General features: G+C 42.8%; 1 protein-coding gene across 4 annotated transcripts; it reads right to left on the reverse strand.

Moving 5' to 3' along the window:
* Positions 1-222: 222 nt before the first annotated feature.
* Positions 223-13660, reverse strand: Lsm6 (LSM6 homolog, U6 small nuclear RNA and mRNA degradation associated). 4 transcript variants are annotated; one of them, XM_027404903.2, is made up of 5 exons: positions 13523-13598; positions 12191-12260; positions 7814-7918; positions 4059-4172; positions 223-518 (listed from the first exon to the last, which is right to left on the reverse strand). In XM_027404903.2, the coding sequence occupies exons 3-5, from the start codon at positions 7905-7907 to the stop codon at positions 484-486; spliced, it is 243 nt and encodes an 80-aa protein (XP_027260704.1). In that variant the 5' UTR covers positions 7908-7918; positions 12191-12260; positions 13523-13598; the 3' UTR covers positions 223-483. The 4 variants fall into 4 exon arrangements, with proteins under 4 accessions (XP_027260704.1, XP_027260703.1, XP_035298405.1 ...); XM_027404902.2 differs by lacking the exon at positions 12191-12260 and having other exon boundaries at positions 13523-13660; XM_035442514.1 differs by lacking the exon at positions 12191-12260 and having other exon boundaries at positions 7814-7913; positions 13523-13595.
* Positions 13661-14632: the final 972 nt, after the last annotated feature.

The following is a 14632-nucleotide window of genomic DNA, read 5'->3' on the forward strand; positions in this document are numbered from 1 at the left end:
CTAGCTAGGTGGCTAATCAACAGCTGAACTTCTGACCTTTTGTCACTTTATAGCCCGAGGCTGAGACTGTATGCCTTTCTAGAAGGTATCATCTACCTGCTTTCATGGTATGGATGGTGAACAGGAAGAGACAAAGGAAGCCTCTAGAATGTTGTGATCACAGGTTCAGGGTGCGCCATTCAGCTGAATACATAATCATTCAATGAAAGGACACTGCTGGAGTCTTAGCAAAATAATCCAGGAGAAATGAATTTTAATTGTAGCATTCTGTACAGACAGAAGTAAACATAAACATGAAAAGTTTAAGATTCAATCTGTAATGTAACATTGCTATCTTATTTCAATGTCAAAAAAAAAAAAAAAAAACAACAACAAAACACACCAACCACTGTGGAAACAGGCCAACTAAGATTGTAAAAGAGCAAAAACCAAAACACTTTGTAATAAAATATATCCAACTCTGAAGAGCTGCTCCTGGTATCTTCACATCCGTCTCTTCTGTGTACTTATATACAGCACTGAAAAGACAAAGAGGAATTAGCAATCACTCCTGAGTCACCGAGGCAGTTTTAAAGGCAAGCAAGGTCTGGCTGATTACCTCTGCATACTTTAAAGGACTTCTAAACCAAACAATGGAAGATCGTGAGGAGTTTTGGTATGTTTGTTTTGTTTTATTTATTTATTTATTTATTTTTTTGGTTTTCCAAGACAGGGCTTCTCTGTGTAGCTTTGGAGTCTGTCTTGGAATTAGCTCTTGTAGACCAGGCTGGTCTTGAACTCACAGAGATCCGCCTGCCTCTGCCTCCCGAGTGCTGGTATTAAAGGCATGCGCCACCACCTCTCAGCTCGTGAGTTCTGAGTCTATCTCACATGACTACAACTACCTGTACCTTGTGTTCCAAGGGGTCCAGAAACCTCATCTGGCCCCAAGTACCAGGCACACCTGTGATGTGCTTACACGCATACAGACAAACACATTTTTTAAAAAAAGTATATCTCTGTGAAGAATTGTGTTGGGATTTTGATGGGGATTGCATTGTTTTTCCATATAAAGTTGAGTATTGTTCAACACTCCTCCATTGCTGGTGGGATTGCCAACTTGTACGACCACTTTGGAAATCAGTATGGCGGTTTCTCAGGAAAATGGGAATCAGTCTACTTCAAGATCCAGCAATTCCACTCTCAGGCAGACACACAAAAAATGCACATTCATACAACAAGGATGTATTTCAACTATGTTCACAGCAGCATTGTTTGTAACAGCCAGAACCTGGAAGCAACCAGCCAGAACCTGGAAGCAACCTAGATGCCCCTCAACCGAAGAATGGATGGAGAAAATGTGGTACATTTACACAACGGAGTATTACTCAGTGGAAAAACAAAACAACAACAACAAAAAACAATGGAATCTTGAAATTCGCAGGCAAATGAACGGAACTAGAAGAAAACATCCTGAGTGAGGTAACCCAGTCACAGAAAGACAAGCATGGTATGTACTCACTCACATATGGATTTTAGACATAGAGCAAAGGATTACCAGCCTATAATCCACATCACCAGAGAAACTAGGAAACAAGGAGGACCCCCAAGAGAAAAATCACATGGTCCCCCAAAGAAGGGGAAAGGGATAAGAACCCCTGAATAAATTGGAAGCATGGCAGGGAGAGGGGAGGGAGGTAGGAAAAAGAGAAGGGGAGAAGAGGAGGGGGAGAGGAGAACAAAAGGGATCAAGAAGACTGAGACAAGGGAGGAATAGAGGAGGACAAGAAAGGAGATATCTTGATAGAAGGAGCCCGTATACGTTTAGAGCGAGATCTGGCACTAGGGAAATGTTCAGGGATTCACAGGAATGACCCCAACTAATTAATCTAGACAGTAGTAGAGAGGCTGCCTTTGATGCCCTTCCCTTATAATGAGATTGATGACTACCTTGGTTGTTCTCCTAGAGCCTTCATCCAGTAGCTGATCGAAGCAGAAGCAGACACCCACAGCTAAACACTGAGCCATACTCCTGGAATCCAGTTTCAGAGAGGGAGGAGGGATGAGCAAAGGAGCTAAGACCATGCTGGAGAAACCCACAGAAACAGCTGACCTGACCTAGTGAGGACACAGAGACCCTAGTCGTAAAGCTGGGTAACCAGCATTGGACTGAACCAAGCCCTCTGAATGTGGGCACAAGCTAGGAGGCCAGGACAGTCTATGAGACCTCTAACAGTGGAGCCAGTCTTTAAGCCTAGAGCAAATGGACTTTGGGAGTCCATTCCCTATGGAGGGATACTGTTGTAGCCCAGATACAGCAAGGAGGGCCTAGGCCCTCCCCCAAAGGATGTGACAGACTTGACGATCCCCCGTGGAAGGCCTCACTATCCTTGGTGAGTGGGTGGGGGGGGGCATGAGAGGATGGGAGGGAGAGAGAACTGGGATCAATATGTAAAATAAGATTGTTTCTAAAATAAAAAAAAGTATATCTCCCCAGTATAAGCCATAGTTTCTGTTTACTTTTATAATTTCTCGAGGAGAAAAAAAAATGAAAAAGTATTTTTAAGATAGCAAAGTCCTTATTCTGAGTTTGCTATCAGTATCAACCTTTGATGCCATCCAAAGTTTAACTTAGCTGATACCACGACCAACTTGCTGAGCACAACAGAACGGGTGCTGCATAGAGACAGTTAAAGAAAGTCAAGCTATTACCTCAGGTGTACCTTTTCCTTCCCCAACACATCTCAGACACCGACAAGCTTGTTCTAACAGTAGATAGCTCAGTCAAAGAGCCCAGCATAGACCAATCAAGTGAACCCGGGTCCTCTTTAAGAGTCAAATACAAGTTGTGGAATAATGACAACTGTCACTGAGTACAACATAGAAAGTGTAGGGGATCATCAGATTATGAGAAAAGCTACTGCCAGGGAAAGTAGACAAGCTGGATGGATGTCAATGTAGGAGTATTTCCTGTTGTCAGCTATCTTGAGGTGAGACAAGATCATAATATTTCCAAGTAAAAAGAGGAAGTCAAGTAAGAATACAAAAGTAGAAGAAATTCTACTGAAATGCAAGCAAGAGATGTATATAAAAGTCAGGATCTTTTTTTTTTTTTTTTGAGTTGCAGACACATATTGCTTATGCTCAAACCACTGTACATTTTATATATTTTATTTTCCTTAAGTATTTTAGGTATACTCCCGGTAAATAAGTTCTAATGTCCTTTTGTATTTCTTGCATGTTAACATCCCATGAGTGCTATATGGAATGATGAAATCTGTATTGTTCCCAGAGTATGTCAACCTTATTTCAAGAGTCTAAATTTTAAAAGATTCTCATACTCAGAAGTAAAGAAATCAATAAAAAGCAAACAAAACAAAACAAAAAACTCCACCTAGGGATGGGACCTAAAATTAGGCTATTTGATGTGTATTCAAATATGACTTCATTGACAATTTGTACTTTAAAAGAGGTGACGTAAAATAGCCACAGTAAGCATGACAGCACGCAGCTGCTGACAGGCATGACCATCAGAGCCCTGCTTTCTACTGTCACTTCTGCTGGACTGAAAGCACAAAGCCCCACAAATGGTACCTGAACCGTAACTAGAAAAAGGGCAGGCTAAGTACTGAGTGGTGTGGAGGTAGCATATGAACACCTTATATTCTACAGATGGCACTTGGAGAATAGAATAAATGATATTTAAGATAACAGGGTTGTCAGGCGGTGATGGCACTGGCCTTTAATTCCCATACTCGGGAGGCAGAGGCAGAGGCAGGTGGATCTCTGTGAGTTTGAGGCCAAAGTGAGTTCTAGGGAAACCCTGTCTTGAAAAACAAAACCAAACAAAAAGATAACAGGGTCCTGGTCAGTAAAGCAATATTTCCCAGCTCTTCATCAGTAAAGTGAGAAAGAGAATTTCTACTTCCAATCCATAGCAAATTCTCTTTCCACACACAAATAGAACTGGTTTATACAAAGATCTAAAATACAAGTACAACAAACAAACAAACAGGAATACAAGGGAACTTTAACACCATCTAGAAACTCCCCAGTGCTCTATTACAGGAGGCTGTTACCATTGTTTCCTCGGATGAATGCATCGCCGTACTTATTCTTCAGCTGTCCATTTACATACTCTTCCGTCTGTTCCAGTGCTATGTTCATGTAGCCATCCAGGCAGGCCAGGACCCCTGGAGAAAACAAAGAAAGAATTGAAAATTACAGGGTATATCTTAGAACTGACAATCACTTTATTCATTAGCCTTCAAACACATAGGATAAAAATTCACACTGTAAACAAAACTCAATAGACGTAAACACAAAAGGAGTCTTTACTCTGTGCCGATCTGAATGAAGGCTGCATGGGCATAGCATGAGAGGAGTCACTGCAGCCACAACTCCAAGACAGGCAGCCAACTGTCACTCCCCTCCTGGTATGTGTGATCACCACAGCAACTTTGGAAGCCTTCACAAAAGTATAAGCATTAGATTATTCCAACCAAAATGTCCTTCTTGGAAGCTAGGGGCAGACATAGCAACTACACATGGATAAATGAGCCTCCACCCAGTGACATTTGTTACTTTAGCCACTAAGTGAAATACGGATCTGGCAGATTTATCTCACTCTTGCACAATATCTCCTGCAGCAGATGAATGTGCCCTGGGTTAAGAGGAAGTCTCCACAATCTGTTAAGATAATAGACAGCAGGTGCCCCTGAAAGCCCAGCTCAAAGCTACGACTCCATCGAAGAGCAGCTTGAGAACAGAGAGCAACATATTGCATTGCGACACATTGCATTCTGTTCTGTCAGAGTTAGACTATTTTTAAAATCAAAACTAATAGAGAAAAACGGCTACAAACATTCCAGAGAGCTTTCAAGGAAAACAGCTCGGGTGACTCATTAATTGTGTGGAGATGGAATATATTTCCAAAATCTGACCAGATGACGTTTTTTCAAAAGACGAAGCCAGGAAGCTTCTAATTCTCAGCCTGTAATCTAAAGTGATACTTGTATGAATAAAAAACACACTACAGATTCAATTCAATTAAGTAAGTCAATAGTCCCATTTAAAATCTTAACTTCATTAATATGCTCCTCACTCTCCGCTTCTGCCCCCATTATCCTCTAAACAGAGGTTTCTTTTCAAAACTGTGTGTATGTAATCAGAGCACAAGACATTAGCAGAGCAGAATTCAAACAATCAGACTAGACTGTTGTCAACTATCAACAACAATTACTTCTTAGCCAAAGGAAGCTCGAGACACGGTTTTATTGTTTGCTTCTGCCCTACTATGTTACACTTAAAGCACATTCACAGACTAGGAAGAAATTCTAGGATATGATATGGAATTAGCCAAAACGGTAATTCAAAACATAATGCCACTTTTACTCACTGTTAGTAAAAATATCTGATCTCATAAAAGTTAAAAGATAAACAAGGAGGTTTTGCTCAGCTGTAGGGCATTTGCCTAGCGTGTGTATTGTCCAAGCTGCAAAAACTAACACAAAACAAAAACCTGCTCAGGGTGTTAAAGTTGTAGCTCTTCCTCTTCTCCAAGATCAAGAAGAGAAATAACAAGCTAAAGAACTGTCACAGAACACTGGGTCTTTTCCTCTTCCCTTCCTTTTCCTTCTGTTCTCAGGCTTCCACTATGGAGACCAACTCACAGGGACCCACCCCCTCTGCTCCAAGTGCTGGGACTAAATTAAAGGTGTGCACACACATCCAGGCGCGTTCTTTTCTTGTTAGAACATTATTGGTTATTGTAGTAAGAGAAAAAAGGCTGCATAGGTGGCTGTCCTGTTCTGTGGTCAGGGGATTGTCTCCACACAGGGGAATACAGTGAAACACTGCTTCCCATTACTTGCCCAGAAGGTATAAACAACAAATTAAAACATGTATTATTACTTTTATAAACAGAAACACTTTCCCTAAAGAAAAGGCTAAGACAGCTAACATCCTCTTCAAGAAGTGGATGCTGAGAAAGTACCACACAAAATGTGTCCAAAGTTTATGGCTGAAAACTGGGCAAGGTGGCACACACAACCATAATTCTAACCCTCAGCATGTGTAGCACGAATAATAAAAATCCAGAGACAGATATTGGGGTTCAAGCTGAAGATTAGAAAAGTTCTCACCTCTAGCAAGGCTGGGGCCATCCTGTACTTGGTGTGACTGCAAACTGAATACACTGCACTCCTGTCTCCACTGGACTTATATTCCTCTCTAGTGCTGGGATTAAAGGCGTGCACCACCCCCACCTAGTCTCTATGGTTGACTAGTGTGGCTAGCTTTGCACTGTGATCTCCAGGCAAGCTTTATTTTATTTGTTAGATCATAAACAAAACATCACCACAGGATTGGGAGGAAACCAAGGCAGAAAGAGAACTTGCCTGAAGATGGCTGGATAGCATGACAAGATACTGATTCAAAAAGCAAGCAAGCATACAATCAAAAACATTGGCAATATTGTCTATTACTGTCAAGAAACCAAGAACAAAGTGATTTTCCCCTTTGTTTTTAAAGATCTCATCTTACTTTTAGTGATATGTGTGTGTGTGTGTATGTGCAGGTACATATGAGTACAGGTATCCTTGGAGGCCAGAGGTGTTGGTTCTCCTGGAGGTGGAATTACAGGAGGCTGGGAACTGCCCAATGTGGGCACTTGGAGCTCCCCAGCACTGGGATCCAGTGGAGTTACTAAATGTTTATTTTAGTTTTATACATGTGAGTGGTTGTCTGTGTGTGCGTTGTCTGATGGCCAAAGAGGTATTGGATCCCTTGAAACTGGAGTTAGAGGGTTGTGAGATCCTCCATGGGTGCTGGGAACTGAACCTGTGCCCTCTGCAAGAGCAGTCAGTACTTTTAGCTGCTGAAGCAGCTCTCCAGCCCCTCCAGTGATTTCTTAACAAAGCTTTCCAGTCAGGCTTGTGTACATCCTGGCTTCTCACTTCCCCAGTGAGGATAACCATAAAATCTCAGTTTATGGAAAACAAAGTGACAATGTATGTATTGAAGTGATTAACATATGCTCAGTTACATGTAAATATTCGGACAAGGGAAAAACCTTAAGGAAATTTAGGAAAGAGACAAAGAAACAGCTACAAAACTTTGCTAATGAATTAGTTACCACTCTCTGTCAAATAGTTTAAGTAGTCTGGCATATCTTAATTCGAAAAGAGTAGAAAGCTCATAATTTGTAAAACAGAATCTGGCATTGTTCCACAGAACTTTTAAGCTGCTATGACTGAGATCCAAGCTTTGCCACTGAACACCACATTCGCCTTCAGTGCCTGGCTTTCAGTAGTCTTCATTATCTTTTTGCGGTTTTTGTTTCTTTTTGTTTCAAGACAGGGTCTTATGTAGCCCAGGCTTGCCTCAAAATCAGATGCAGCTGAAGCTATCCTCAAACTCCAGATCCTCCTGTCTCTTCCCCAGTTCTGGGATCCCAAGCACACACCACCACAGCTAGTACCCAGAGGGTCTTACAAAGTATTCTCTAAGAACAGAAACACATCTTTGGATATATGTTATATGACCAGGATGGTCATGCTGTCAAATATTCTGTCTAAATAACAGCTTGCCAACCTTGAACTCTTCTGCAAACACAACGCTGCTGAGCCCAGGCATTCTTTGGTCCAACCGGGGGATGGATTTAACACACACATTGATGACAGACCTTTCAATATAAAAGGAACCACCTCAGAGGTAGAGGACAGGAAAACTGTCAGTGAGCAACATTTGGCCTATTGGGCACATTTAAGAGGTTAGTAAAGTAAGAAGTCACAGTTTCTTCATTGCAGTTACAGTAGTTAGGATTAAACACTACCTCGATAATCCACTCCAGAGTTGAGTTTCACCACAACTGGCCGTCCAATGATCTGCTTTAAGAAGTCACTAGGAGTTTGTTTCCGCAGACTCATTGTTAACTACCCTGGTCAGAAATAGGAAAGAGCAATAAATGTACAGACTAAAGTTAATTATTCACCAAAAAATAAAATAAAATAAAATAAAATAAAATAAAATAAAGCCAAACAAAACTCTTGGGCCCTTAACATATCCACAGGAGCTGGACCATCAAAGGACTTTGTATGACTGCAGCACTGACAGCTGACCTGTGTTCAGACAGCCCATGGTGCAGCCTTGGAGCTGATTACAGAGCAGTTATTTCTAATCACCTGTCTTGCTGTGTCACACACAGGACACCCTTATAGCTGCCACCACCTCAGCCCAGTTAATAAATATTTGTTCTATGCTGACAGCTCTATTAACATCTATAAATACAACACGAAATCTGTGAGAACCCTAGAAGGCATAATATTCCCATTTTACTGATGAAAACAGAATAGAAAGATTAAATAGCTTCTGCCAAATTGTGGTGAAACAAAAATATGGTAGAATATCCAAGTTAAATCCAACTTAAAGCCCACATTATACAAAGTAGGCCCACTCATCAACAACATCTAAACATTTCTCTGAAGTCATAATTAAAACCTAAAAAGTGAATGCATACACACCAGCACTTCCCAAGTACTGATTCAGTTAAAGTTCACTAGCCATTGAGGCAGTTATTAGTATGTGCTGTGGGTGTGAAAAGGTGCCTCCTTAGTGCACACACATGTGGAAGCCAGAGGCTGATGACGGGTATCTTCCTCAGTCCCTATCCACCTTATTTTTTGAGACAGGGTTTCTCTCAGAACCTAGAGCTCACAGATTTGGCTGGCCAGGCAGTCACTCCAGACCCTCATCTGACTGCTCTGGTCTCCACATGGGTGCAAGGGATTTGAAGTCCTTACGCTTGTTCAGCAAACCCTTTTTCTAACATTCACCTCCCCAGCCTGATAGGTACTCTTTGATTCTCATTTTAGAGATCACTAAACACCCTGCTCAAGGTCACAGAAGTTCAGTCACAACTATGGTCCAAGTGCTCTGAGCAACAAGGGGAAAGCTAGGTGCATTGAGATACATGGTAACTGCGGCAATAGGGGGATCCCAGGGGTGTGCTAGCCAGCCAGTCTAGGCTAAACAGTGAGTTCCAGGTTCACTGAGAGACCCTGGTGGAGAGCTTTGTGGAACTCATCAAAGTCGACCACGGCCACCACATGGAAATGTGTATACACAATCACACACACACACACACACACACACACACACACACACACACACACACACACACACACACTTTGAAAACCTAGTTCTTGGTAAATGCAGGGATTATAAATTTCACCACTGCTAACAGCATTTATATTTTAGGATGAAACGCTAGTGAAGAAAATAGAACCCTAGGCTTAACAGTGCTAACTGCTTTAAAACCTCAGATGCAGGCAAGGGCTGTAACAGGTAACATATGTATGACCTTGGAGTTTACTATCCAGAGGGATAAACTCCCTCACACAGAAGTGGCAAATTTCATAAAGGCTGCATGCACTAGGGTAGAATTACGTATAGAGGTCCACCAAAATAAGAGTGAGCCCAGACACAGCATGTCAGAGGAAGCTTTCTCAACATGTGAGCCAGAAACACAACAAAAAGTCCACCAGCAGCAAGGAGAGAAGCTTAGCAAAGGCATGGGGTATTCTGGGTTTGAAAGGAGAATCTACACATGCAGAAAGGAGAGAGCTGCCAGAGTGCACAACAGCCACATTCATTCTTGGGGAACAGAAGCATGAGCTCTGAGTTAGCTTCCCAAGCTGGAATCGGCTGGACCAGACCCAGATGTGTCTGTCTTTGTGATCCTAGACTCTCATGAGCTGGCCAGTTGGAGGACACCATGGTCAGGAAAGGGCACAGGAAACCCCTAAGCAGGAATCTGCTCGGGTCCTGCTTCCTTTTTCAGGTGGCAGAGCATACAACATTAATTTAGACTCCTATAGTTCTTTGCTTCTTGTTTTCTCCCACATGTGACATTATCTACATTTCCTAAAAAAGACAGGTCTTTTTCTTTAAAGACTTCAAGCCACATGAATAGGATGAGCTAAAAGCAAGCCCCTCATTTGTTGCCTAGAGTACATTCTATTAGATGGCTCAACAAGGGCGCTTTTCAAGTTATTTAGAACAAGTATGGCTGCCTCAAACTGTTGTACTCATCACCCAGGAAGCCAGACCCTTTGCATCACTCTTCATTAGGTTCCTTGTACTCCCTGGTACTTAATGACTTGCCCATAAATCCATTTTGTACAAGTAAATTGGTCTTGGCACCACAATTTTTCTCATCACTTGGCTCAAGTAATTTTAAGTTTTCATCTTTTAAATTGGATAAGGCAGAAGGAATAGTTCTGACAATTTTTGAAGCAAGAGATAAGACTCTTGAGCCATAAACACAAGAAAAGGACTTCCTTCTGGCAGGGTCACCTTGGTAAAACTTCTTTCAAAATCAGATATACTCACCTTCCTTCTCTAGGACTCCAGTCCCTCCTCGATTCCTATGCAGGCTTGTTTTAAGTGACCTATTTTTGTAAGTGGCACTCTATTTCTGGCCAGAAGCCACCAAGAGGTCAAGTATGACAGCATCTGCTGTACAATGACTTTTTTCAAAGTTAACAATGGGTAAAGAATCGGGGAAGGAGGTATGGTATGTGTGTCAATTTTATTCACCTAGTGATATGCTAAGCATATCAGATCCAGTCTCCTACAGAGATTTTTTAAACTTTAAGGGGACAGGTAGCCTTGGCACCTAAACAGACTGAGCAAGCCTGTAGAAGAAGCATTCAAAGCCAGTGTCAAACAAAAGCCCTGTCCCAATCCCTCCTCAGCAACCTACACACCACAGGTCCAGCTACTCTAACCCTGCTAGTCAGTAAGACCTTCATGAATGACCAGTAGGTGATACAAGAAAGGAAAGCAGGGGCACTTGCTTAGAAGGCAAGACACCCACATCTACAAAGATGCCTGTTCAGACACAGATTGCTGTAGCTAACTCAGCCAAAAGGCTGTCCTTTGCTTTTTGTTTTTATTGCTTTTATTCATTTGTTTTATTTAGTGGGGCAGGGGCAATAAGCATATGCCACAGGATAACTTTTGGGAGTCTGTTCTCTCTTTACACTAAGTGGGGTTCAGCAATTGAGTTCGGGTTGCCAGGCTTGACCATAAGCACTTTGACATCAAGTTGCCTACGGTAATTCCTAAGAGCAAGTTGTTCTCAACCAAAGGTGATTTTTGTGCCCCACCCTCTAGGAACATTTGGAAATGTCTACAGACATTATGTATTGTCAAAGCGGGAATCAGACTCTAGTGAAGAGAAGCCAAGGACATCCCTCAACAGTCTACAGTGTAGAGCAGTGGTTCTCAACCCTCCTAATGCTGCAACCCTTTAATATAATTCCTCATGTGTGGTGACCCCAACCATAAAATTATTTTCATTGCTACTTCATAAATGTAATTTTGCTACTGTTATGAATCATATGTAAATATCTGCTATGTGATCTCCATGAAAGGGTCTTTCATGGACTCGGCCCACAGGCTGCGAACCACTGGTGTAGAGTCTAGTCCTTTACAACAAAGGACTATATGATGCAACGTGTCAACTCACAGAATGACTGCCACTACCACCTCCTCCCCTCCTCTTCAAACCTTATTTTCTGGTTTAAACAACAAGCAAGGTACTTTAGAATAATCAAGATGTAAATGAGAACCAGATGATGAGTACATAAACTAGTCACCTCTCCTTATCTGTGTATCCAGCCAACATCTAGTAACATGAAGTTGCAATTACAGCTCCAATGGTTTTACCTGTTACAGAGCTAAAGGGCTTTTCCCTTGTCATTACTCCCTAAGCAATATTCCATTGCAACCATTTACATCCTATTACACATTGTGAGTGATCTAGAGATGATGTGAACAACATAGGAAGACTGCATAGGTTATATGCAAACACACATATGGAACTTTGAATATCCATGCACTTTTTAATATTGGGAGCTCTGTACCCAGTCCCTCTCAGATACTGAGGGACAACTGTCTTACTTATCAGGAGTATTTTATCCCAACACTGAGAACCTGAAAACAACCATTAAAATCTTGAATGGGTTGGCATTCTAATAAATTTCTAGTTCTGGACACACAAAAAAAGTGACTTTTCTATTTTCCAGTCCTTCATTATAAAAGGAGAAAGCAAGCCAGGGAATTAAAAAAAAAATCAAATAAAAAAAATTCTATTAGGCCACCCTTCAGTGAGAGAAGACCTGATGCAGTAGTTAAGGGTACTCACTTGGGAGGCAGGTAACCTGTATTCTAATCTCCTCTGCTACCCATCTCACCTCTCATGGCCCCAGGCTCATCTGAAAAATAAGGGAGTTATGCTAGATGGTTACTGACTATGTCTTTCTGTTCCAGCATCTGGTTAACTTGTGCAGTAATACCAACACACACACAGTTAATACCAACACACACCGCACACACACACACACACACACACACACACACACACACACACACACAACACACACACACACACACAACACACACACACACACACACACGGGGGAGGAGGAGGGGAGAGACAGGAAGGGAGGGAGGAGGGAGGGAGGGAGGGAGAGAGAGAGAGAGAGAGAGAATACCAGTAAGCACGTGGTTAAGTTGTGCAGTAATACCAACACACACAGTTAATACCAGCTCTCTCTCTCTCCCTGCCCCTCCTACGAAGATTCGGCAGGAAAACCTTGATGGCAGAACGACAGGCATTACAATAAAAAATAACAATGCCTGAAGTAACCCCGGAACCACAACTGCTGGAAGATCCAAAGTTCAAGGCCAGACTGAGAAACTCCGTGCAAGTTTAAACGAGATCAGTAACGATTCCAAAGAGAGGCTGTACTCTGCTACTGTTAGAAACACAGGAGGCGTGTTCACGGATTTGGTGAAAGAACCGGTGTCACACACGAACGAGGTAATTTACTAACACTTTAAAGAGAACCAACCCGGCAACGTGCAAGAACTATCTAACCCAATGACTTCTCCTCTGAGAACTTGTCCAAGGAGATGGTGAGAAATAGAGTCAAGGGCGGGAAGTGCATCCCAGGATCGCATGGACGCTAAGATGAAGCCATCGGGGAAACACCGGAGTCACTTATGGGACCCAGGCAATGACAAAACAAAAGCAATGAATGTTAAAGTTACACCTGGCTGCATGTGTTTAACGTAGACAGAAGACCGAGTATTTCTGGTAGTACTAGCGGAAAGAGAAGCAGGCACACACAGGAGGAGAGGAGTGGGCAGACGGAAGCGCCCAGCAGGGATCCTTTCCCCGGCTCCTCGTGTCCTCGTGTGGAGGGACTCGAGCGCGCACGGAGGAGGGGGGCGCGGGAGCGGCGGCCGCCTAACCCGGGCTGACACAGCCGGCGCCCGGCGCGCGCACGGCAGGACCGCACGGCGCGGGAGCGCGAGGCCGCGTGGCCCTGACGGCCTTCCGCTGCTCGCAGGCCGGCCTGGGCTCCAGCCGCAACCCCGCCCGCCCCGGCCCTCCGCGGCCTAGGCCGACCGCTCCGCTCCAAGCACCCACCCGCCCCACCGCCCCTCCCTCCCGGGCCGCGCGCGGGCTCACCTCGCAGCCGGATCCGGAGCCCTCACAGGCCGGGCCTCCGCGGACGCGCGCGGCGAAAACCGAAACCGCCCCCGGCAGCGCGCTTCGCTGCCTCACCCAATCAGCGGCCTCCTTGCCTACGGCAGCCCGCGGGGACCAAAAGGATCAGGCCGTTCCATAACGCTCACTTCCAAGAATTGGTTTCTTCAGTGGTGAATTCAGCATCCAGGGGCTGAAGTAAATGCCGGTGTTCTGATGTTGCCGTCTTTTTTTTTTTTTTTTTGCCAGAAAATCGAATCAAAAGCAAAACAACCAAGAAAAAAAATTTAGAAGTAATCTTTTGAGATTCCAATACAGTAAAGAATACCTTAAAAATGACAGGAAACAGAAACTTACGATTAAAATAATAGGCTATTAAGTACCCCAAATAGCCTTAAATAATTTAAAGCAAATAAAAGTTAAAAGCCTCAAGCTCCCAACCGACTTCTGAATATTAATTAAATGTATGAAGTTTAAGTTACTGTTAGAGATTGTTTCCATAGCAATTTTGCTACAAAAATATAAATAATTTAAAGCAACTCTATTACAATGGCGCCAATTGTAAAAAGACATTACAAATTAGTTTAATTGGAAACAGCATGCAGATACCATTTAAGTGCTGTGGGGGAACTTGGTTGGGGATAATGCATGAATTCTTAGTGTATGCTGACTGTTTATGGAAGGAAGAGATTACAGGAAGACTTGATTCCTTTTTTTCTACACCCATGCTCTCATTTATATTTTACATTTATATTTTAATTTCTCTTTTATATTGTATTTAAGATTTATATTTTAATTGTTTCTGATGTTTAATCATCAACACAGTTATAAGACCTTCAAACAACAGCTACACACCCTGTTAGATCTTACAGGTCCTACAATGCAGAACTTTTTCCTGAGACAGAAAGTGGTTCCTCCTTTCCTAAGAGCCTCTTAGTGAATGGCGAAAGAAACAGACCAGTGACTGGTGCCACAGACAGAGAACTGGCTGAGATTTGGTAAGGAACAGCCATATCTTTCTATCCTCTGTAAAACCTCAGCTGACTCGAAGACCGTCAACTACAGACATTGATAAGACAGCATTTTAGGCTC

The sequence above is a fragment of the Cricetulus griseus genome, chromosome 3 (assembly GCF_003668045.3).
Source record: "Cricetulus griseus strain 17A/GY chromosome 3, alternate assembly CriGri-PICRH-1.0, whole genome shotgun sequence".
Taxonomy (NCBI): Eukaryota; Metazoa; Chordata; class Mammalia; order Rodentia; family Cricetidae; genus Cricetulus; species Cricetulus griseus.

Bases quoted from the DNA above. Each gene is read 5' to 3' on its own strand.
- Lsm6 (XM_027404902.2), bottom strand. From the start codon at position 7,907: ATGAGTCTGCGGAAACAAACTCCTAGTGACTTCTTAAAGCAGATCATT. The intron at 4,173-7,813 runs GTAGTGTTTAAT...TGTTTTCTCCAG, and splicing joins CTCTGGAGTGGATTATCGAG to GGGTCCTGGCCTGCCTGGAT. The intron at 519-4,058 runs GTAACAGCCTCC...TTGTCTTTTCAG, and splicing joins ATTCATCCGAGGAAACAATG to TGCTGTATATAAGTACACAG.